The 25,020-nt window shown below is 42.7% G+C and overlaps 1 protein-coding gene across 2 annotated transcripts; it reads right to left on the reverse strand.

Annotated features, from left to right (window-relative positions):
* Positions 1 to 2,083: 2,083 nt before the first annotated feature.
* On the reverse strand, positions 2,084 to 23,111 carry LOC132831353 (protein lin-7 homolog B). 2 transcript variants are annotated; one of them, XM_060849445.1, is made up of 6 exons: positions 23,075 to 23,111; positions 20,999 to 21,117; positions 18,173 to 18,244; positions 12,640 to 12,849; positions 7,898 to 8,061; positions 2,084 to 2,287 (listed from the first exon to the last, which is right to left on the reverse strand). In XM_060849445.1, exons 1-6 carry the CDS (start codon positions 23,109 to 23,111, stop codon positions 2,266 to 2,268), a joined length of 624 nt encoding a protein of 207 aa, XP_060705428.1. In that variant the 3' UTR covers positions 2,084 to 2,265. The 2 variants fall into 2 exon arrangements, with proteins under 2 accessions (XP_060705428.1, XP_060705429.1); XM_060849446.1 differs by lacking the exon at positions 12,640 to 12,849.
* Positions 23,112 to 25,020: the final 1,909 nt, after the last annotated feature.

The raw sequence follows: 25,020 nt of genomic DNA on the forward strand, positions 1-25,020 counted from the left end.
AAATGCTGCTTATCGCATTTTTAATCAGACAGCCACTTATTCAGTAAAGTGGGTTCACTAGTCAATTTAATCACCACCAGAGATTAGGACAGGCTGGTCACGATGGTAACCAGTCAGCAAGGAAGTACCACTAGGCATTGGAACTAGTAACAGTCCAATGGGCAGAATGGCCACCAGGCTCCTAATAAGGATGGGTAACAGGTGACAATTAAAATCCCGCATTTCTGAATATTTTTCAATCAACCCTTTCAGACACACTTCTGGAACAGGTAGGACTTGAACCTATGCCTTCCAGCTCAGAGGCAGGGACGCTACCAAGACACAATAACAGCAGTATAAATTAGTACGGTGCAAAAACCCTCATTCCTTGACTGGGAATTGAAACCTGCCTACGGTGGCGAAAGTGCTGAATCTTAACCACTAAACCACAAGAGAAACATAAATACTTTATCCCTTGGCCAGCATGGCTAACAGTAGATTTTTTTTTCATCAACCTATTCAGACATATGACACACCTCGGGAGCAGATGGGTCTAGAACCCAGGCCCTTTGGCACAGGCGCAGGGATACAAATGTTGCAGCAATGGAATTCAAAACCACAATTTGATAAAAGTTGGAGCTCAAGTTCAGCACCTTAGATTGCTCAGCCACACTGCCCTGTTACAGTCTGTTAAATGGAGAATGCATGGAGTGACAATTCCCAGTACCATCACTGCTTAGCAAGGGAATGTCAGACAACAAGGTTGACCTAAATCAAGGCTACTATATACATCTGTTTTAAGTGGAGAGCAGTTTTGGATCTAGGTTAAAGTCCAAAAGATCTGAGCTAAGTTACAAAACACTCCTGTTTATGAGTTCCTAAAATAAGTGAAGTTAAGAGCAGGTCAATCATATTTCAAATAAACTGGATCAATATCGTGTACACAATCAGGCACAAATCAAAGTTATGCTGCAACAATGCTATTGCCTGGTGGAGTGAAGTTGAAATGTTTCACAATAATGCCTGGCACATTCCATGATCACAAATAATTCTTAGTTTTCAGTTAATATTTAAAAGTTATGTTGTGTATTGCTGCAATTCCCTTCAGAATTCAGATTATTCGAATATTCTCACTGCCAATTCATTGAAAGTTAACAAATTTCAGGTAACCAGGTCCCAATCACGTTACGCTGGCCCCTGTCAGCCTGACCCTGGCTGGTGAACCTTCCCTCTCCAGTCCAGTGTAGCTGAAGATGAAATTTTAAATGAAACTAACACAGACAATCTCTTGCTCATGTCTTAAAATTGCAAATTTTAAAAATAGATGATGGCAAAGGTGAACTTTCAATCCTGATCCGAAATGCATAATTTACTCCACCTAAAGGCTTGACTTGCGGAGTTCTGAATGCCAAATAGATAATTCAAACACAGAGAACTAAAACAGTGCTTAGTGCTTTCGACCTCAACGTGAAAGACCCATTCAGTGCAGGGAAATATAACTGAGAATAAACCAGTTATTTAACAGTGACAAAAATAGAAATTGCTGGAAAAGATCAGCAGGTCCAGCACCATTGGGGGGGGAAATCAGAGTTAATGTTTCGGGTTGAGTGACCCTTCCTCAGATGCTGCCAGACTTGCTGATCTTTTCGAACAATTTCTACTTTTGTCAGTCATTTAGCAGTATCTATTCACATTTAACTTTTAAATAAGTGACTTACCACAATTATGGACTTTTGCTACTTTTAGTCCTTAACATTTAGAGAGGTATTAACTTCACTGAAAAGCTTCTGTTGCTTCCAAACCCATGATGTATTGATCTATAAAAAAAGAGAAATGCTGGAAACACTCAGCAGTTCTGGCAGTATGTGTGCAGAGAGAAAACCAGTTGATGTTCTGGGTCGATGATCTTTCATCAGAAACAATAAATAAGCCATTGAGCTAAAATATAAACTCTGCTTCTCTCCACAGATGCGGCCTGAACGGCTGAGTATTTCCTGTTTCTGCTTTAGATTTCCAGCATCTGCAGCATTATACTTTGGTGTGTGAGGACATTAACACCAAAACGTTGCCAACATACATATTCTGGAATTTTCGCCTCGCCCAACTCCCTAACATGCACTGAACATTTATCTGTGAAAAGGTGATGCCCTGTTTCACATGAACTAAGCTCGCAGCAATTGTCATGGTCAGACCTACAGTGTGGAGGGGGTCACTTGGCTACACGCACAACAGCTGCATCACATGCTTGGTACCAGGACCACCTCTGGAAACAGGAGATCAAACCGGCTATCCTCGGGATTCCAGTGACCTGCCAGGGAAAAAAGATAAAAGAGCTGCACAGTGCGCATCTGATAATAATGATCCAAACATAACATCTGCAGATTAAACACTTCCTTGTCTGTATAAGGATCTCTAAAATAAGGAAGTCTGATCCAATAAGGATGTCAAGGGTTTTGGGTAGAGCTTAAAAATGTGTTGCTGGAAAAGCGCAGCAGGTCAGGCAGCATCAAAGGAACAGGAGAATCGACGTTTTGGGCATAAGCCCTTCTTCAGGAGTTTTGGGTAGAGACAAGAAAGTCAAATAAAACGCACATTAGATCAACCACGATCTTATCAAATAGTAGATTAAACTTGAAAGGCTGAATGCCCCTCATGCTTCTATTTCATATGATTTTATGAATTATACACTGAGCCCAAGCAAGTCAAAACATTTATATAAGTTCAATGATTTCAGAGAATGGTTACAACACAGGAGGAGGCCATTTGGTCCCTAATGCCTGTGCCGGCTCTCCAAATGAGCAATGCACTTGGAGCCACTTCCTGCCTGCTCCATGTAAATCTGCAGATTCTTCCTTTTCAGATAACAATCCCATTCTCTCCTGAATGCCTCGACTGATTCCATCTCCACCACACTCTCAGGCAGCACATTCCAGACCCCAACCACTTTCTGCATTAAAATGTTTCTTTTTCTCTTCACTTGTTCTGCATTGCTGCTACCATCAATTCTGTAAATTTTGCAAATTTCTCAATCCTACCAGCAATGGGAACAGTTCCTTCCTTTCTACTCTGTCCAGGCACCTCAGGATTTTGAATACCTTCATGAATTATGATGGTAATTGGATACCATTCTACGTTAGTGACCAACTCTGTACTGATCAGAGTAAATCTCAGTGCAATGACATTACAACAGTGATTACACTTCAAATAATGGTTATGTTACTGGACGAGTAATCCTAAAACTTGGACTAATAATCCAGAGAGATAAGTTTAAATTCCACTGGAGAGTTTACATTTAATTAAATAAATTTGTAATAAAAATGCTGGCTTGAGTGATAGTGACAAACTGTCTGATTACCACAGAAAGCTATCTGATTCACAGATGTCTGTTAGGGAAACCTACTGCCCTACCCAGTCTGGAGTGACACAAATGGAGCGTTTGACTCTTAGCTGCCCCCTGAAACAAGCTGGCAAGCCACTCAGTTGCATTCAAGACACCTCAAGGGCAGTTAGGGTTTGGCAACAAATGTTGGATTAAAAATGAGAAGTAGTCATTAGCTGTGAGTTACTCTGATGTGGCATAAAAGTCAATTTAAATCTTCGTGCTCCAAGACGATGCTTATAAAACACAAAAGTGATGTTCTTAGTAAAAATTTGACCATTTTTTGTTCAGTCCCCCTCCTCCACCAACTCTCCTCAGCTTTCATTTTTCTGAAGGCTGCACATTTTGCCAGTTGATGATTCAGATGCCTGTCTAGTACTTTGGGAAAAGTTGTCACCCAAATTAGGTGAGCTGAAGATGGCAAGTGTTGACTTGAAGGGAGAACATTACACCACTGAGCTAGAAATTGCTGGACAGTATCAGAACTAAAGATTCAGAATCACATAAGTCTTACAGTATAGGTGGCCATTTAGCCCATCATGCCAGCACTGGCTCTTTAAAATGTGCTAATCCCCTGCTTTCTTGCTATACCTCTGTACATCATTTCCATCCAATAATTGTCCAATGCTCTTTGAATGCCTCCAATGAACCTGCCTCCACCAGAATTCAAGGCAATACATTCCATATGCCAACTACTCACTGAGTGAAAATGTTTTTCTCACACCATAATACACAATTTTACTCATAACTTGATCTCCTGATCCACAAACATTGAGGGCAATTCTACAAACCCAAGCCCCTGACTCCCCAGAGATCTGCAAAGATCAGGAAGCAAAACTGGCAGTTTATAGAAAGTTATTTTAAAATGCCAGACCAAGAGTGAAGTTAAAACATGTACACTACTCAGATTCACTTCAGGACCCGTCCAGAGCAATGTGGACTCAGGGGAAACCTGAGAGAGGTTTATAAAATAATTCAAGGGCTGGATAGCTTCAGTATCACAGTAGTCCAATTTGACATACAGAATTCAAACTCATGTCCTCTCCAAAGAGTACAAACTGTCTCTATGTTGGATGGCTTGTATTTTCCCATGAAAGAGGCAAGCCTCTGGATGTGCCAGCTGATGAGATGGCTGCTCTTTTTTTCTGTGTCACTCTCCAAAGGGAGTCAAACCAGTCTCTAGTAGGTCAGAGATTGGATTAGATAGAACCGTTGTGGTTTTGCACATAACAACGACTCACATCTGTATGGTGCCTTGAACATAATAAATGTTCCATGTGCTTTATGACGCCAAAAATATCTTTCATTTCTATAGTGCCTTGCAGATCATCAAACTGCTTCACTGCTAATGATATACAGGAAAACAAACTGCCTGCAGCAGGCTGTCATAAACATGTGATACTTGCCAGATATTCTGGTTTTGTACCTAAACTGACTGATACATATTGACCCAGAGCATTGAGGATAAGTCACATTCCCTACCAGAAATAAAGTCATGGGTACTTTTTATAGCCACCTAAGAGAGTTGGCAAGGCCTTGGTTCAGGATCAGGAGTTAGAGGTTGTTTTCCAATAAAACATGAAGGGATGAACAGGTGATTGATATATTCATTAAGGGTTAATTGGGTTTAATGACATCAATGCTCTTGATGCCTATACAGCGGTAGGCATTGCGGGGGATATTGTGCTTCATTTCCCCGATGAGCTGCACTTTGATTTTAGTCCCTTCCTGCTCTCCCTACGACACCCCAACATCACTACACCACCGTCATCACCCCCCACCCCCACCTCATATGGTTTGCATTGCTCATAATAGGCTTTGCTTGTCAACACTCAACTGGATACCGACGGCTTTTACTGGATACCGAGGTGCTTTTACTGGTGGTGGTTACTAGTTTAAAAAAAAAGCAAAAGCACCAAAAGCATTTTGGTGGTGGGATAACACTTCTGGGTAGAAAGAAAATTAGGTTTGTGAAGGGGCCCTCTTGTGGCACAGTGGTAGTGTACCTACCCCTGTACCAGAAGGCTCAGGTTCAAGTGCCATCTGCTTCAGAGGTGTGAAGTAACATCTCTAAACAGGTTAATTAGAAAAACTGTGTTTGAACTAGTTGTATAAATATGAGCAGCTGGTAATCGTTGAGGTATGAGATCTATATCATCATAGAATTCTTACAGTATGAAGCAGGCGATACGGCCCATCAAGTCAACACTGACCCTCCAAGCAGCATCCCACCCAGACCCATCACATCCCTGTAACCTTGCAATTCCTATGGCTAATCCATCTAGCCTGAACATCCCTAGACACTATGGGGTAATTTAGTATGGCCAATCCACCCAACCTGCACATCTTTAGCCCAAGGGAGGAAATTGGAGCACTTGGAGGAATCTCACACAGACACGGGGGAGAATGTACAAACTCCATACAGACAGTCGCGTGAGGGTGGAATTGAACCCAGATCTCTGGTGCTGTGAGGCAGCAGTGCTAACACTAAGCTACTATGCTGCCCATTATGGATTGTGGTTAACTGAAATAAAGATCTCACTGGATGTGTGGACTTCATCTCTACTTAAATATGGTTTATCTTCCAGTGTATAACAGCAGGAGTACACCATTTGATCCTTAGAGCCCATTCCACCATTCAACTAAATCATGACAAATCTTATATCACTTCATACCTTTAAGCATTAGAAGTCTATTAATCAATATCTGGAATATACAAGTTATTGAGCTTCCACATCGCTCTGGGGTAAAGAATTTTACAGATTTACCATCCTCTGGGCCAAGAAATTCTCTCTCATTCTTAAAAGACCTACTTCTTATTCTGAGACTGTGCCCTGTTCTACAATCCCCACCAGCCAAGGGAAACTTCCTTGCTGCACCTACCTTGTCAAGTCCTGGAAGAATTTTGCATGTTTTCATGAGATCAGCTCTCTCTTTTAAACTCTAGAGTGATGTGGATGTAACCACATTAGATTGGGGTGGACAAAGTCACAAGTCACACGACACCAGGTTATAGTCCAAAAGATTTATTTGAAGTCACAAGCTTTTGGAGTGCTGCTTCTTTATCAGTTGGACTACAACCTGGTGTCATGTGACTTCTCACTAAACTCAAGAGAACAAAGACCCAGTCTCCTCAATTCCTCCTCACAGAACATGATCCTGCTGTCCCAGATAACAGTCTGATTTAAAGTTTCATCAGAAAGAGGGCACGTTTGACAAAGCAGCAACCCCTCAGTACTGCAGTGTCAGCTTTAACACTTGTGCTCAAGACCTAGAGTGGAGCTATAACTAACAACTCAGTGACTGAGAGGTGAGACCTGCTATTACTGAGACACAGCTAACTCACAAGCTAATTAAAGCAATATTAGCGCAGATGACCAAAGGTCTTGCAAAACAGGAAGCCTTCAAGGAAAGTGTTTTAGAGAGAGACTGACAGGATGAGAGATAGGAGAATTTCTGAGCTTATTAGTTTCTCTCAACTCAGTTAAATTATGTTTGAAGCTTATCTCAGTGTCAAATATAACACCGACCAGTTTGGTTCAGCCTCAGACAGAGGAGGAGTGATGGAGTTGGTGACAAAGGAGTCAGGACTGAAGATAATGGTGTCAATATTTCCATTATTTAATTGACAGACAGTAGCTTCTGTAACACATGGTCCATGTGGCCTTCTGGTCTGTTTTCAGTCACTTCTGATTATTGGAGGGCAATTTTCCAAGAGAATTCTTCATCTATATTAATTCTAAGGTTTTCTGTTTACTTTTTGCTCCTCTCTATTCATGGGACAATAACTATATTGTTAAGATACCAGATGAACAGCATTGTTTAGTATCTAGTAGTTTACTGTATAGCGTTTATAAAGAGAAGCTGCCCCTGCTTAATTTCACTCAATTAGTTTCATTGCTTTAACTGACTTATTAAAAGAGCACGGAGATAGAACACATTTGTATTATTTTTTGCAGTCTTGAGTAGTCAGTGTTCCACATGTACATGGGGTGTTATATTATAGCCCCTTTTTAATTAGTCAAAGCAGGGTTCACCCGCACACTAAAAGGCCTTTCCCCAGCCAGTGGACAGTGCAGGGCCTGGACAGCATTAACTCTGCCCTGAGCAGCATTTTAAAGTTTGTAAGTTTCATTTGATCATTTGATTTTTTTTTTACAGTCCCTCTTTTACTTTGTCTTAATTTGGTTCATTTTGTTCAATCGTTTTGAAAAGAGCACAATGAGAGACTGTTGCCACAGTGGAGTGGCTGTGAGGAATCGGACATTTGTAATGCTGCATTCTGTAAATAAATCTATTAGCAAGAAAAATATTAAGAGTCTAGTTTCATACTTCACCAGCTGGTTTAGAATCAAATTAACACTCCCAGGAGATGAATTGGCTGCTGTGGTTTAAGGTGAAGGGTGGGAGGAGGAAGTCAGGCTTGACAACCAGCTTGTCAATTTGATTCAGCGCATTTGTAAATTTGTCTCACAAGTTACGAAGTCAGTACAATATGAAAACGGTTTAACCGATTCCTGCTGCCATCTTGAGACCTACGAGTAGCTGTTGTGTTGCTGCCTGCGGCGAGCTGTCCTCATTTTCTCAAAGCGTGCCTCCATCTCTTCTAGGACTTTAGGTGTGTATCTCACCACCAACTTCACCGTGCCTTGCGCAGCTTTCAACAACTCCACGGCCTTCTCATGCTGCTCTCCCTCCACGCTCTGAATACAAAGAGGCAGCAAGATAAAAAGAAAGGAAAATTTAACACTATTCTGCCACCCTCAATCCCTCACTTGGTGCCTTGAATTCGAATACACATACTGACAATTCAGTTGTGTATGTGTACACACGCCAAAGCCAAAGGAGGGATCAGGGATGCAGTCAGAATGTTCTACAGCCAGATAAACTGCCCTGTTAGAAATAGAAGGGAGTTAAGCTCATCTATGACTCATCATCATAAGCTTGTTATCCTACATGTGATTCCAGACTCATATTAAAGTGGTTGACCTTTAACCAGTCTCTGAATTGACCTATGGGTTCAAGGGCAACTAGGGATGTTTAACCAGAGATGGTCTTGCCAGTGACACCCACATTCCATGCAAGAATTATAAGAATCATGACTTGACTGCATAGCCAGCAAAGCACAGTACTCGAATGGGCTCCTATAGTTGTGCAGATAATTTACCAACATTGACATATCCACAAAGTGCCTAAATGTATATGAGAGTCAAAAAAATGAAAAAATCCAGCATTGCACAAGGTGCTTTAAAAGCTGCCAATCCATTTCACCCAGGGGTTCCCGCCAGCCAGAAGATACCACTTGACCTTGACAATTCTTCAGAGGAAAGGAAACACAAGGAAAGAAGTGGGATTTACAGGGCTCGTTGTAGAAATAGAGCCTAGCTTAAAATACAATTTGGAAAAACACCAAGGCAATAACTGAGCCAGTTAAACAATGCCAATGGCATCCAGAAAAGATTAATCAAACCCAAGATAGATCTTGTCTTACTAGTCTTTAAACTGTGGTATAAAGTTCTGGTTAGATTCTACACAGAATAACCATGTTCAGTTTTAGGCACCTCACCTCACCTCAGGAAGGGTATATTCACATTGGAGAGGGTGCAGTGTAGGTTCACCAGAATGATACCTGAGCTAAAAGGATCAAGATATGAGGTTAGCATAGACCAGGCTTGGGGAGGATCTCGCAGCACAGCGATAGCCCTATCTCTGGGCCACAAAGTCCGAATTCAAGTCCGACCTCAGGATGTGATAACCACAGCAGTGTGTCATAACACATCCAAAAAGAAAAAGACTGGGGGCTTGTATTTCTTCAAGTCTTGAAATTCAAGAGGTGATCAAATTAAGGTCTTAGGATTTGATAGGTTTTATAGAGGGAAATATTTACTGTGGTTGGGGAATCCAGAAAAGTGGAGGGGAAGACTCCTAACACTGGAGCTGGGTCATTCAAGGCTGATGTCAGGAAGCACAAAGACTACTTTGTGAAAATGTGGGTTTCTTTCCTCCAAAGAAGCTGTAGCTGCAGGGCTCAACCAAATGGTCAAGCCTAAGACTTTTTAAAAACTAATTCAGTAATAGGACGTGGGAGTCACTTGGATGCATTTGTTGCTCATCCATAACCGCTCTTAAGATGAATATTTTTAGACATGCCTTTTGCTTTTTGTCCACTGTAGCTTTTGCTTATGGCCAGTACCACTTCCTCTGCCAATTTTTCCACAAAACCTTTGAATTTCTCTCGCCCTCTCACCTGTGTGAGACCTTCCCTTCATATTGATCTTCCTTCTCTCCACATTCTCCAGTGTAAAATTTCTACCTTCTTTCAGTTCTGAAGAACATTCATATTTGATTCAAAAGTTAACACAGTTTCTCTTGCCACACAGGCTACCAGAGTTGCTTCATATATCCAGTACTTCTGTTCTCTGGATCAGATTTCCACAATCAGCTGTTTTTTGTTTTCATTGATATATTTTTGTTGAATTAGGATATTAAGGGTTACAGTACAAGGTGGGTAAATGCAGTCAAGACACAGATCAGTCATGATCTAACTGAATGATGGAATGGGCCCAAGGGGGTTGCCTGGCTTCCTCCTGTTCCTATAATAGTCAATTATGAAGATGCCTCATTTTGTTTTTAAGTGGTTCATTTGAAGACTGAGAATGGAAATTCTCAGGGTCAGGCAGCATCCATGGAGAGAGAGCAAGCTAATGTTTTGAGTCTAGGTGACTCTTCATCAGAACTGAGATGATGTGGAGAGGGGGAAACATTTATGCAATAGTTGGGGGGGGGGTGGAGTGAGGGAAAGACAGAAACAGAGAGAAGAAGAAAGAAAGGACACTGATAGTGCAGGTTAAGTGATCGGAGTATGACAATGGCCAGACTGGAAAGAAGAGAGTCCCATTGGAGTGGGGGGGAGGGGAAAGAGGACATGGTGACATTGAATGCAACAAGTAAAGCTAAAGAAAGGGAAGGTATGGGAATGGGTTCACAATCTGAAGATGTTGAACTCAATATTAAGTCCGTTAATAAGTTCTTTTAAAGGTTTCATTAAAAAGACATTAGGTTTTAAAGATACTTCTTGGAAGTCACACTTCTTGGAAGATTGCTGCACTTTTTAAAAGCTAGTTAGCTATCATTCAGCGTATGTGCTATTTACAGTGCTGTTTGTTCAAGCAGTGGCGGGGGGAGTGCACTTCCAGAGCAGCTGAAGCCTTGGGGTGTGTATGAGGGCAGATTCGACTGGCGTTGAAGAGTATGGTGCTGGAAAAGCACAGCAGGTCAGGCAGCATCCAAGGTGCAGGAGAATCAACATTTCAGGCATAAGCCCTTCATCAGGAGATTTGACTAGCAACAAGTAGCGGATCAGTGTGTGAAATGGTGCTTAGTTGTCAACAACAAAGGTCTTTTGTGGACCAACATCTGTGTGATTGGCTCAGAGGCTTCGAAACTACAGGATGTAGATATAGGGTGAGAGGGAAAAGATATCAAAGAGACCTAAGGGGCAAGTTTTTCAAGCTTAGGGTGGTATGTGTTTGGAATGAGCTGCTAGAGAAAGTGGTGGAAGCTGCTAAAATTACAGCAGTTAAAAGGCATCTGGACGGGTATATAAATATGAAGAGTTTAGAGGGATATGGGCCAAATGCTGGGAAATGGGAATAGATTAGACTAGGATGGACAAGTTGGACCAAAGAGTCTGTACATCTCCATGACTCTATGAGGTAGCTGAACAGATTAGGAGAAGAAGCCACCAAATCTCTGGAAAGGAAGGAGCTGTCTTTCTCTCTGCAGAATAAAAACCTCAAGCCTGAAAAAAATCCAGTTTATTTCCCATCATCAGTTGCTGTAAACCGTGGTTCTTAACCAATAAATCAGAGACTTCATAAAGTGAACCAATCGCTATGGACTGAAGAAGGGTCACTGGATCTGAAACAGTAACTCTGATTTCTCTCCCAGACCTCCACATTTTTCCAGCAATATCTGTTTTTGTTTTGATTTCTAGCATTCACAGTTTTTTTTAAGCTAATGGAATGTTGGTCCTTATTTCAAACAGACTGTAGTATAAGAATTGGAAAGTCTTACTGCAAACGTACAAGGTGTTGGTGAGACCATATCTGGAGAGCTATAAGCAGGTCAGGTCCTGTTACAGAAGGAAACATGTCATTCCATTGGATGCAGTTCAAAGCAGGTTCATTCGGATGATCCCTTGCATGGAGGGATTCTCTTATGAGCAAAGGTGAAACAAGTTGACTCTACTCACCAGAGGAGAAAGTGAGGTCTGCAGATGCTGGAGATCAGAACTGAAAATGTGTTGCTGGAAAAGCGCAGCAGGTCAGGCAGCATCCAAGAAACAGGAGATTCAACGTTTCAGGCATAAGCCCGACGATTCCTGAAGAAGGACTTATGCCCGAAACGGCGATTCTCCTGCTCCTTGGATTCTGCCTGACCTGCTGCGCTTTTCCAGCAACACATTTTCAGCTCTACTCACCAGAGTTTAGAAGAACGAGAAGTGCTCTCATTGACACATACAGGATTCTTAAGGGGTTTAACAGGCTCAATGTTATTAGAATGTTTCCTCGCATGGGAGACTCTAGGGCCAGAAAGTACAGTCTCAGAATAAAGGGGTCTCAATTTTAGATTAAGATAAGGAGGAATTTCTTCTTTCAGACAGTGGGGAGCCTTTGGGGCTCCATGCCATGGACAGGTGCAAGGGCAGAGTCCTTGTGTATATTTAAGGCTGCACTGGATAGATTCATGATCAGTTGGAGAAGCCAGGGTTACAAGAAAAGGACAGAAAAGTGGACGTGAGGAATGTCGTATCTGCCATGATCCTACTGGAGGGGCTGAATGGCCTACTCTTGTTCCTATTTCTTATGGTCTTATGTTTTCTTTTAATTTGTGTGTGTGTGTTTGTGCGCACGCGTCTGTGTGTGTGTGTGTGTGTGTTGGGGTTATTTGGAAGGATGCATATTTATATTTTCCTATTTCCAACTGCATGTTCATCAGATTTAGATATTTGCTGAATTAAGTTTTGTTTTATGACAAATTAATAATTTTGCTGATTGTCTTAAACAAAAAAACTGGCTGACAATTTTTATTTTTCTAAAGCTAGTAAATTTATCTTGTGTCCTGTGAAGTCGTGGGAATAGTGGGAGGTAACATTTCTGGTCAACAAAGGAAAACCGGAGACATTATAAACCTATTTGGCCTTGAGCCAGCTTCACCCATTTTCTGCGACCAGTCACATTCATCAGAAATAAGTAAAACAAGTAAACCTCAACACTCACCACACCGTTTACTGAGAGTAACTGGTCCCCCCGTTTAAGACCTCCATGTCTGTCTGCGACCCCTCCAGGTATAATTCGGGATATATAGATTGGGGAGTTCTGTTCCTTCCCGCCCATTATGTTGAAGCCAAGACCTTCCTCTGTTTTAGGAAGTTCCACAACTCGGGGATGTGCGTGTCCCTCACTGGCTGCAAAGGCTGCAACTGTTGCCTGGGATACGGAAAGAAAGAGAGGAAAACAGATTAACTGACACACAGTTGAGAGTATTTTCTCTGTTGGAAAGAATAACTTGCATAGACATAGAGCTTTTCAGAGAGATACCAAAGGGCTTTGCAACCTGTCTCGATCTTTTTGAAATTGAGTTCTGTTATACTCCAAGAAACATGGCAACCAATGCACATCCAGCAACACCTCATAAACATCAAGGGAAATGACAAGATAGTCTTTCTCTTAAAAGTCATTTGAGGGAAAAACGTTGGCAAGTTCACAGGGGACAACTCCATGTCACTTATAGAATCACTCAGCATGGAAACAGACACTTCGGTCCAACCAGTCCATGCTCAACATAATCCCAAACTAAACCAGTCCCACTGACTGCTGCTGGCCGATATCACTCTAAACATTTCCTATTCAGCAATGTTTTTTAAACATTGTAACTCTGCCCGCATCAACCAATTCGTCTGGAAGTTCATCCCAGATGCATATCATCCTCTGTGTAAATCTCTCCTCTCACTTAAAAAAAAGTGCCTCCTAGTCCTACCCCTCCCTAGGGAAAAAAATGCCTACGATTGACCTTATCCATACCCCTCATGACTTTACAGACCTCTATGAGGCCACCCCTCAACATCCTATGCTCCAGTGAAAAAGGTCCCAACCTTTCCAGCCTATCTTTACAATTCAAAGAACTGAGTTATGAAGGCAAGCGTGCTAAATGCTTTTTTAACGACCCTGTATGTGATGCAAACTTCAAAGCATTTTGTTCTCCAGTTCCTTCTGTTCTACAACACCACCCCTCCCATTAATTGTATAAGTCCTACCCTTGTTTGTTTGACTAAAATTCAATATTTCGAGGTTATCCGAATTGAACTCCATTTTGCCATTTTTCTGCCCATTGACCCATTTAGAACATAAAACAGCACAGCACAGTAAAGGCCTTTTGGCCCTCGATGTTGTGTCGACTTTTTATCCTTCTCTAAGATCAGACTAACCTACATACCCTTCACTGTAATAACTATTCAAGAGATGCTTAAATGTCCCTAATGCCTCTGACTCTTCTACCATCGCTGGCAGAGCATTCCATGCACCCACCACTCTCTGTGTAAAGAACCTACTCTAATACCATCCTCAAACCTTTCTCCAATCATCTTATAATTATGTCCCCTCATGATGGCCATTTCTGCCTTGGAAAAAAGTCTTTGGCTATCCACTCTATCTGTGCCTCTCATCATCTTGTATACCTCTATCATCTTTCTTTGTTCCAATGAGAAAAGCCTTAGCCCCCTCAAATTTTCTTCATGTTCAGTCCTCCAGCATCCTGGTAAATTTCCTCTGCACCCTGTCTAAAGCTTCCACATCATTTCTATAATGAGGCAACCAGAACTGAACACAATATTCCAAGTGTGGTCTAACCAGGGCTTTATAGAGCTGTAGCATAACCTCGTGGCTCTTAAACTCAATCCTGCTATTAATGAAAGCCATCACACCATATTCCTTTTTCACAACCCTAAACTTGGGTGGCAACTTTGAAGGATGTGGATCCCAAGATCTCTCTGTTCCTCTCCACTGCCAAGAATCCTGCCTTTAACCATGTATTCTGTACTCAAATTCGAATTCCATCTGCCACTTCTCAGCCTACCTCTCTGTCATGTCAATGTCCCATTGCAACCTACAACAGCCCTCCACAGTATCCACAACTCCACCAACCTTTGTGTTATCGGTAAACCTGTTAACCATCCTTCCACTTCCTCATCCAAGTCATTTATAAAAATCACAAAGACCAAAGGTCCCAGAACCGACCCCTGCAGAACACCACTGGTCACCGAGGTCCAGGCTGAATACTTTCCATCTACTACCACCCTTTGTCTTCTGTGGGCCAGCCAATTCTGTATCCCATGCATTCTTACTGTCTGAATCAGCATACCACAGGAAACCTGATCAAACACCTTGCTAAAATCCATATACACCACAGCCATTGGTCTCCCTTCATCAATGTATTTTGTTACATCTTCAGAGCATTCAATAAGTCTTGCAAGGCATGACCTGCCCCTCACAAAGCCATGCTGACTATGTCTAACCAAACTATGCTTTTCCAAATAATCATAAATTCTGTCTCTCAGAATCCTCTTCAATAATTCACAGATGTAAGACTGACTGGCCTGCAATTCTGGGTTTATCCCTGTTCCCCTTCTTGAACAAAGGAATAACATTTACCACCCTCTGGTACTACTCCAGGGGACAGTGAGGATGCAAAGATCATCACCAAAGACGCAGCAATCTTTTCCCTCACTTCCTGTAGCAATTTTGGGTACATCCAGTCTGCCCCGGGGACTTATCTATCCTCATGTTTTCCAAAATTTCCAGCACATCCTCCTCCTTAACATCAACTTTTTCAAGCATATCAGTCTGTTTCATGCTGTACTTACAAACGACAAGGTCCCTTTTAGTGAATACTGAAGCAAAGTATTCATTAAGGACCTCCCCTACCTCGTCCAATTCCAGGTACAAGTTCCCTTCGCGATCCCTGATTGACCCTATCTTCACCTCTGACCATTCTCTTCTTCCTCACATAAGTGTAGCGTGTGTGCAAACAGTAGGAGATACAAATACCTTAAATAAAATGTAAACCCTGATCATTAATTACGCAGAGAAGTTGGTCCCATTGCTTAAGTGCTCCCAGTCTGTCTGCAACCCCTTTGGGGGCAAGGTGGAATAAATATATAGGGGTGTTCTATTTCTTCTTGTCCACTTGTCAGCTGATATTGTGAAGAACAGCCAAACAAAGTCGATAATAATCCCCTCCCGTTGACATTTAACAACATCCCCAAACTGTCAACATCCTGTGGGATGACCACTGACTAAATATAGGAGATATTGTTAGTAAGTTTGCAGATGACATTAAAATTGGAGGTGTAGTGGACAGCGGAGAAGGTTACCTCAGAATACAAAGGGATCTTGATCAGATGGACAAATGGGCTGAGGAGTGGCAAATGGAGTTTAATTTAGATAAATGTGAGGTGCCGTATTTTGGAAAGGAAAATCAGGACATGATTTATACATTTCATGGTAAGATCTTGGGGAGTGCTGCTGAACAAAGAGACCTTGGAGTGCAGATTCATAGTTTCTTGAAAGTGGAGTTGCAGGTAGATAGGATAGTAAAATAGGAGTTTGGTATGCTTTCTTTTATTGGACACAGCACTAAGTGCAGGAGTTGGGAGGTCATGTTGCGGCTGTACAGGACATTGGTTAGGCCCCTGTTGGAATATTGCGTGCAATTCTGGTCTCTTTCCTATCGGAAAGATGTTGTGAAACTTGAAAGAGTTCAGAAAAGATTTACAAGGATGTTGCCTGGATTGGAGGATTTGAGCTATAGGGAGAGCCTGAATAGGCTGGGGCTGTTTTCCTTGGAGCATTGGAGGCTGAGGGGTGACCTTATAGAGATTTACAAAATTATGAGGGGCATGGATAAGGTAAATAGGCAAAGTCTTTTCCCTGGGGTCGGCGAGTCCAGAACTAGAGGGCATAGGTTTAGGATGAGAGGTGAAAGATATAAAAGAGACCAACGGGGCAACTTTTTCACACAGAGGGTGGTACGAGTATGGAATGAGCTGCCAGAGGAAGTGGTGGAAGCTAGTAAAATTACAACATTTAAGAGACATCTGGATGGATATATGAATAGGAAGAGTTTAAAGGGATATGGGCCGGGTGCTGGCAGGTGGGACTAAATTAGGTTAGGATATCTGGTCAGCATGGACAAGTTGGACATCTCTATGACTCTAAACCGGTCATGTGAATATTATGCCTACAATCGTAGATCGGGGCTGGCAATGCTGCAGTGAGTAACTTTCCTCCTGACTCCCCACAGCCTGTCCACCATCTATAAGATACAAGGAGGAGTGTAATGGAATACTTTCCATTTTGCTTTATGGGTGCAGCTCCGATTTCACTTCAGATGTGCTTGATAGAAACACATCAATCACCAGTGGACAGTGGCTGCAGTGTTTGCGCCATCTCCAAGTTAAACTGCTGCAACTCGACAAATCTCCTTCCACAGCACCTTCCAAACCCATCAGCCCTACTACCTTGAATGACAAGGACAGCAGATGCATGGGAACGCCAGCATCTGCAGGATCTGCACCAAGTCACTTGCTATTCTGATTTGGAACTGACACACTGTGCCTTCACTATTGCTGGATCAAAATCTTAGACCTTTCTTCCTAAAAGCATTGGGAGTGTGCCTACTCTGAATGGACTGGAATAGTTTAGGAATGCAGCTCATCACCATCTTCTCAATGATGTGCAGGTGCTGGTGTTGGACTGGGGTGGACGCAAGTCAGAAGTCACACGACACCAGGTTATAGTCCAACAGGTTAAGTTGAAATCACAACCTTTCGGAGCACTACTCCTTTGTCAGGTGAATCTGAGGAAGGATCAGTATTCTGAAAGTTTGTGATTTCAAATAAACCTGTTGAACTATAAGCTAGTGTCATTTTCTGAAGAGGTTCAGGTGTAACCTTATAGCGGTTTATAAAATCATGACAGGTATAGATAAGGTGAATGGCAGATGTCTTTTCCCTTCGGGTTGAGGATTTCAAGACTGGGGGCATATTTTTTAAGGTGAGAGGAGAAAGAGAAGGATTTAAAAAAAGACATGAGGGACAACCTTTTGTGGTTTGTGTGTGGAATGAACTTCCAGAGGAAGTGGTTGATACAAGTATAGTTTCAATATTTAAAAGACATTTGAATGAGTAAAGATTAAGAAATGTTTGGAGGGATATGGGCCAAGTGCAAGTAGGTGAGACTAGTTTAGTTGAGAATTATGGTTGGCATGGACTGGTTGGACCGAAGGGTTTGTTTCCATGCTGTATAACTCTAACTACTGAAAGGGAACAATAAGGTGCATAATCTGAGAATGAATAATTAATTTTAAAAAATTGATTGGAGGTTGTTTCATTTGGTGGGACAGTCCAGGGCAACAAAGCATTATCTTAAAATTTGAGTCAGGCTATTCAGGGGTAACCTCAGGAAGTACTTCGTAACATAAAGGTGACTGGAAATCTGACTCTCTCCACCAGAAATCTATTGTGGTTAAGGGTCAGTGGATACTTTCAAACTTGAGATTGATAGATTTTTGTCAGGCGAGGATGTTTAGTGAGATTGCTCTCAGGCAGGTATATTGGGTTAGCGTTCAGATCAGCCAGGACCTGACTGGATGGTGCAAGTGGCTGATGGCCTTCTCCAAGGTTCGCGAATACCTTGTTACTGATGCTCAGTGAGGCTTCATGTGAGGGACCTGCATTCATCAGGCCGTGGGTACCTTGGCTGTTGCGTGAGCTCGGATCTCGGGGCTGCCGCTGATGTCAAGAGTCTCGTAAAGCTGTTCATACACCTGGAATGAGAAAAAAGGCATGGGAACATCAAAAACAGAAGCAGGGGTTAGACTATATTGCCCATTGAGCCTGCCCTGCCATTCTCTATGATTATAGCTGATCCTCTACCTTAACACAATACCCCTGCTCTCTCCCCAAACTCTTTGACACCATGAGCTTCTAAAAATCTATTTCTTTCTATTCCTCTACAGTGGTAGAGAATTCCATAGATTCAGCATTCTCTGCATGAAAAAAATTTGCCTTCATCTCATTCTGAAATGGTCTACTGTGTATCTAAGAACATGACCTTTTATCTAGACCCCCTGGCCAGGGGAAACATCACCATCCCTGCATCTTGTCTGTCCAGGCCTAACAGAATTGTATATATTATGATAAGATCCCCTCTCATTCTTTTAAACTTGACTGAACACACACCCATTTGACTCAATCTCTCCTCTGGACAAATTTGCCATCCCAGGAATCCATCCATTACATTCTCCTGCCACTCTCCATACACCGAGGAGAAAGTGAGGACTGCAGATGCTGGAGATCAGAGCTGAAAATGAGTTGCTGGAAAAGCGCAGCAGGTCAGGCAGCATCCAACGAACAGGAGATTTGACGTTTCAGGCATAAGAAGGGCTTATGCCTGAAACGTTGAATCTCCTGTTCCTTGGATGCTGCCTGACCTGCTGCGCTTTTCCAGCAACACATTTTCAACCCTCCTTACACCACCTGCACTCAAATAAATGACAAAGCCTGTTGAGAGACAAGTTTACAGGAGAAAAAAAAACAAAAAAAAATTTCATAAGATTTCAAAAACACACCTTTTGATGCTAATCCTGTGTTTGACAAAGTCAACTGCTTAAGTTAATCTGCACTGGAGCAACCACTTTTGTTTGCCACCTGCCAGGAATTCAATGCAGTTTCGGCAAGTCTGTGGCTCCCACCGCATTAGCCAATTGTGCAGCCTCTGCACTGAAGTTCTCCCACAGCACCCTGTGTCATTATGGAGCAGCACAGTACTCTAAAAAATTAATAGAATAGACTAATAACTATAATCAGCCCCAGTACAAAAGACAGTCACTCGTGGATTATAATCTAATGCCGTCAGATCTCTTGTGGCATTTTCACGGTATAATTATACCAACAAAACTGTTAATCAAGTGTGGCGGGAAACACATTAAGGAAACTTGGCATCACACATACATGCTAGACTTTTACAATGACAGTGAGCTGTTCTGCCATGGACTCTCACTCAGACAGGAAAGACTCAGTATGGGTTTTAGGTGAGGTGAAGGATAATTGGAACAAAGCAGGCAGACACTTTATGATCTGCCCTTAACCTCACTCAATATGTCAACTTTGCTCTTTACACATTTCTACATACGCACTTGAAAACCATAGTTCGTAGGCAAACAAACAGATCCAACATAGCACCTGCCTAAAGTGGTCCTGCAGCATTTCCAGTGGCCAGTGGGTGTAATTACAGTGTGATGTTTACATATGCAATTTCCATTTCAAATGTGGGTGCAGGAATTATAACACAAAGTGTTAATGTAAGTGCATGACTTAAATATGAGAACAGACAGAAATTTTCTGTGGACAAGCAGTAAGCAAGTGCAAGGTATCAATGGCTGATCTTCACTGATGGAAATGGACATTAAGTCCAAGTATATTCTTCAGGTTAAATTTGGGAGGGATATTCTCTATAGTACAGGCAAAGGTGCCAGAAGACACAAGCCTTGGGCAAAACAAATATTACTTATGAGTGTGTTGACAAATTCTTAGGGATTCGAACATTAGAATTGACAGGAGATGTTTTTTAGATTAGATTAGACTTACAGTGTGGAAACAGGCCCTTCGGCCCAACAAGTCCACACCGACCCGCCGAAGCGAAACCCACCCATACCCCTACATTTACCCCTTACCTAACACTACGGGCAATTTAGCTTGGCCAATTCACCTGACCCGCACATCTTTGTGACTGTGGGAGGAAACCGGAGCACCCGGAGGAAACCCACGCAGACACGGGGAGAACGTGCAAACTCCACACAGTCAGTCGCCTGAGTCGGGAACTGAACCCGGGTCTACAGGCGCTGTGAGGCAGCAGTGTTTTGAAACATACTTCTTGATATGGACTGCTAAGCTATATAAAATTCACAACACAGAAACAGGCCAATTCAGATTAACAGGTCTAAACCAATGTTACATACCACAAAGGTCTTCCCTACCCACCCTAACAAGATCACCTTCTATTCCTTCCTTTCTATGTGTTCATCAGCTTCACCTAAAATATATCAATGCTGTTCACCTCAACTACAAGTTTTAAGTTTTCACTCTGTTCTTGTTAAAACCTCGCATGTCAGAAAGAGTAAAATTCACTTTTAATCAGGTGCAATTATAAAACATCCAATCAATTATTCAATCAATAAGCACATCGATCTGGACCCAATATACCAACCACTGCAGCGTACAGCTGGAACTGACAACCGGAAGCGACAGATTCAAACCACTACAAATGCCGGAGGAAAGATCACAGAAGCGCTTCACAGGAGGCTCCCAAGCACTGAGGTTGTCAACTAGACAGGGGACGAAATGTTTGCAACACAAATTCCCAGCTTGGCGAATAGAACCACAATAAAACATCCAAATAAGCTTCTTTCTTTCGAAGGCTGAGGCATGCAGAAAGAGCAATGAAATGCAAGCACATTTACTGAGTTTAATGAGCACATGTAGTCAGGGTGCAAAGTTGCAATCACCAACTGGGCACTGACCTCACGGATGGCAGAGCAGAATTTGCTCTGAAGAACCCGCTGCAGCGTCTGCAGTTTCTGTGGGGGAACGTTGCCGCTTCGCTGTAACTTCTCCAGCAGCTCGATTGCTCGGGCAACATCTGGAACACACAGAAAGCAGGAATTAAACACTTGGCTTTGCAGGCGGTGCTCTAGCCTGATCTTTCTGCCCCATCCCTTTTGCGAGGTATCCTCAAATGCTGCCTCTAACTTGTTTATTGGCATGCAGCAACAGCTTCTGAAATCAATCTGGGGACGTGTGCCCGAAACATCGATTCTCCAGTTCCTTTGATGCTGCCTGGTCTCCTGCACTTTTCCAGCAACACATTTTTAAGACATGTGCCTCACTGACAGCCATGCGCAATCATTAACTTGCCCCAGTCTGCCTTCTCAGGTGGAATGTAAAAGATCTCATGCTATTGCTTGAAGAAGATTGAGAGGTTCTCTCTACAGTTCCGGCCAATGTATATTCTTCAATTAACAGCACCATCGTCCTCTTGTGGCCGATTTCCTCATTCTACAGCTCAATTTTACAGCCATAACTTGAGCAGCTCTTGCCCATCCTACCTGTGCGTTGGGCTGGGGTGGACAAAGTTAAAAATCATACATCAGGTTATAGCCCAACACGTTTATTTGAAAGTACAAGCTTTCGGAGCACTGCCCCTTCATCAGACAGCTACTATGTACCTAATGAAGGAGGAGTGCTCCAAAGGCTTGTGCTTTCAAATGAGCATGTCAGATTATAACCTGGTGTTGTGCGATTTTTAAACTTTATCCTACCTGTGCACATGTAAAATCGAGCGTGATGATATTGGGTGGACCATACAAAATCATCAGTAATCCTGGAATGACGAATAATTGAGCTTGTTAAACACCCTATGAACTGTCTTAAAGATTTTGTTGTCTGCTGCATATTTGGGGCATTTGATGTGAGAAACTTCAAGATTGTATTATAGCATTTATGACAAGGCAGCACAATGGTGTAAGAACTATGGGCAGCACTGCTGCCTCACAATGCCAGGGACCTGGGTTTGATTCCAGCCTTGGTGACAGTCTGTGTGGAGTTTGCACGCTCTCCCTGTATGTACATGGTTTTTATTTCCAAATTCTTCAGTTTTCTCCCACAGTCCAAAGATGTGCAAGTTAGGTGAATTTGCCATGGGAAATGCAGGGTTACAGGGATAGAGTAAGGGGATGGGTCTGGGTGGGATGCTCTTCAGAAGATTGGTGTGGACTTGTTGGGCCAAATGGCCTGTTTCCATGCTATGGGGATTCTATAAAATTGATACTGATTTTATTTTAATTAATTCAGTAACACAAGTTACTGATACATATGTGAAATACATATTATATAATACTGGAATATATAGACATATTGCTGAAATATATACTGATAGATATAACTGAAAAATTCAAATATATCTGAAAAACATAATTTCCTACATTTTGTATATTTCAGCATGTATTTCAGACATTCTTTTAGAGGTAAACACAATGTATACAGAAGTATATTTTTGATATATGTCAGTATAGAATTCAGTTATATATTTCAGGGATATATTTCAGTATTACTGAAATAAACATTGACATATATACCTGAAATGCGCAAAATTGATCCAGACATTTATCTGAGAGGTACAGGACATATGACTGAAGATTTTTAAAAATGAGATATTGCTAAATATATACTGATACATATTTTACTATGAAGGTACATTACTGAAACATATCAGCCATAAGTCGGGGAACAACCCTCTCAGTAATTGTGGACAATATCCCGAATAAGCCCCACCCTCTTCCCCTAGTGGCCGATTTCCTCATGCATATTAATACTGTCCTCTTCGTCATTGGTCCATTCCATTGTCAATCACGAAATGCAGCCTCTCATTGGCTATGCGGATAACGGTCCCGTTCATTCATGACTTTAACCGGATCAAGAATGAAATGTCGGAGGGAAATTCCGGTCCTTCGCGGGCTCTGCATGGCCGCCGGAAAGAGAGAGGTGCAACGGCAGGGTTGGGGGTGGTTAGCAGCTACTGCCGCCGCTATTCCGCTCACCTCTCTCCAGCGACAGAGACTCAGCCAGCGCCGCCATCTTGGAGCCGGTATCACCTGACCATGGAGGGGCACGTGACCTCAGCCGACGACGCTGCCGCCACGCCCACTGTTGGGGGCGGGGACACTTCCGCTTTCTCCAGTACGGCCAGTGGGGCCGCTGTCTTTCCCGCTCTGGGTACCACCCCCCCTCCCTCAACCCTATGCAATGACAATCTCCGGCCAGAGGGGCCGCTGAATCCTCCCCCCGGAGACGACCACCCCATGCAATGCCAGTTCCGGCCACAGGGTCCGCTGTCTCCCTCTCTGCAAACCACGTCCTCTGCCATGCAATGACAGCCCCCAGCCACATGGGTCGCTGTCTCCACCCTCTGGAAACCACCTCCCCATGCAATGTTAAAAATTATACAACACCAGGTTATAGTCCAACAGGTGTATTTGGAAGCACTAACTTTCAGAGCGCTGCTCCTTCATCACGTGGTAGGGGAGTATAAGATCGTAGGACTCAGAATTTATCGCAAAAGTTTACAGTGTTATGTAACCAAAATTATATATTGAAAAAGATCTGGATTGTTTGTTAAGTCTCTCATCTTTTAGAATGGGCATGTTGGTTTCAGTTCTTTCATATGTAAATTCCAGAACTTTCCTAAAGTTACATTCTCAACTGAACTTTGACAATTGGTGCCATATTGACCCAGATGATGCATTGAAGGTGTGAGGTGACCTGTGTGAGGCTGTCTGTGCCCCAATGTTCAGACTGACTTTAGAGTCTAAAAAAAGGGATTTACAGAATGGTTAGATTAGATTCCCAACTGTGTGGAAATAGGCCCTTCAGCCCAACAAGCCCATACTGACCCTCTGAAGAGCAACCCACCCAGACATTCCCCTCTGACTAATGCACCTAACACTACAGGCAATTTAGCATGGCCAATTCACCTAACCTGCACATTTTTGGACTGTGGGAGGAAACCGGAGCACCCAGAGGAAATCCATGTAGACACAGGGAGTTTCTGCAAACTCCACACAGACAGCTGCCTGAGGTGGGAAGTGAACCCAGGTCTCGTGAGGCAGTAATGCTAACCACTGTGCCACCATGCCACCCACATGGATTCTTAAATGAATTCATACAGTTTTTGAGCAAAATAAAATGAATTCTGCAAGTACAAATTCACCCCACAAACTTATGTGGGTGTGTGTGTGTCAGGCGTGGGGGGGCAGGGAGTGTCTGTGAGAATGTGTGTATGTGTGAGTGTAAAGGGGTATAAGTCTGTGAGAGGGTGCATGTGGGAGTGTTTGTGTGAGCGTATGAGAGAGGTTCTGTCTGTGAGTGTGTGTCTTTGTGTGTGTGTAGTGCAGTGGGGTCACTTGTAGTGTGACATGAACCCAAAGTCCCAGTTGAGGCCATCCCCATGGGTACCAAACTTGGTAATTAGCCTCTGCTCAGCCACTTTGCATGGTTGCCTGTCCCAAAGTTTGCCTTGGAGGGTGGTCACCTGAACATCTGAAGTTGAATTTTCCGGCTGGCTCCGAAAGCCAGTGCATCCAAATAAACCTGTTGGACTATAACCTTGTGTTGTGTGATTTTTAACTTTGTCCACCCCAGTCCAACACCAAAATCTCCAAATCGTGACTCCCATGCAATGGCAGTTCCCAGCTACAGGGGTCGCTGTCTCCTCCCTCCTGGTACCATCACCCATGCAATGACAGTGTCTGGCCACAGAGCTGCTGATCATAAGAAATAGCAACAGGAATATGCTATATTTAGCCCATTGAGCCTGCTCCACCATTCAATAGGATTGCAGCTATTCTTGCATTTCTCACATCCACTTTCCTGCCCTTTCCCTATCAGGGAGATTGAAGAACTCATAGGCTAGCAGATTTTGGAAAAATGCAGATGCCGCGGGGTTGTTGTTATAGGTGACTTCAACTTTCCCAATATTGACTGGAAC

The sequence above is a fragment of the Hemiscyllium ocellatum genome, chromosome 33 (assembly GCF_020745735.1).
Source record: "Hemiscyllium ocellatum isolate sHemOce1 chromosome 33, sHemOce1.pat.X.cur, whole genome shotgun sequence".
Lineage (NCBI taxonomy): Eukaryota > Metazoa > Chordata > Chondrichthyes > Orectolobiformes > Hemiscylliidae > Hemiscyllium > Hemiscyllium ocellatum.

What these genes read in the sequence shown, in the direction of transcription:
- LOC132831353 (XM_060849445.1), bottom strand. Translation starts at nt 23,111, where the DNA reads ATGGCGGCGCTGGCTGAGTCTCTGTCGCTGGAGAGAG. An exon ending in TACTCTCAGTAAACGGTGTG is followed by an intron (nt 8,062 to 12,639) that starts GTGAGTGTTGAG and finishes CTTTGTATTCAG; the next exon opens with AGCGTGGAGGGAGAGCAGCA. An exon ending in CAGCAACACAACAGCTACTC is followed by an intron (nt 2,288 to 7,897) that starts GTAGGTCTCAAG and finishes TTTCCCTGGCAG; the next exon opens with GTCACTGGAATCCCGAGGAT.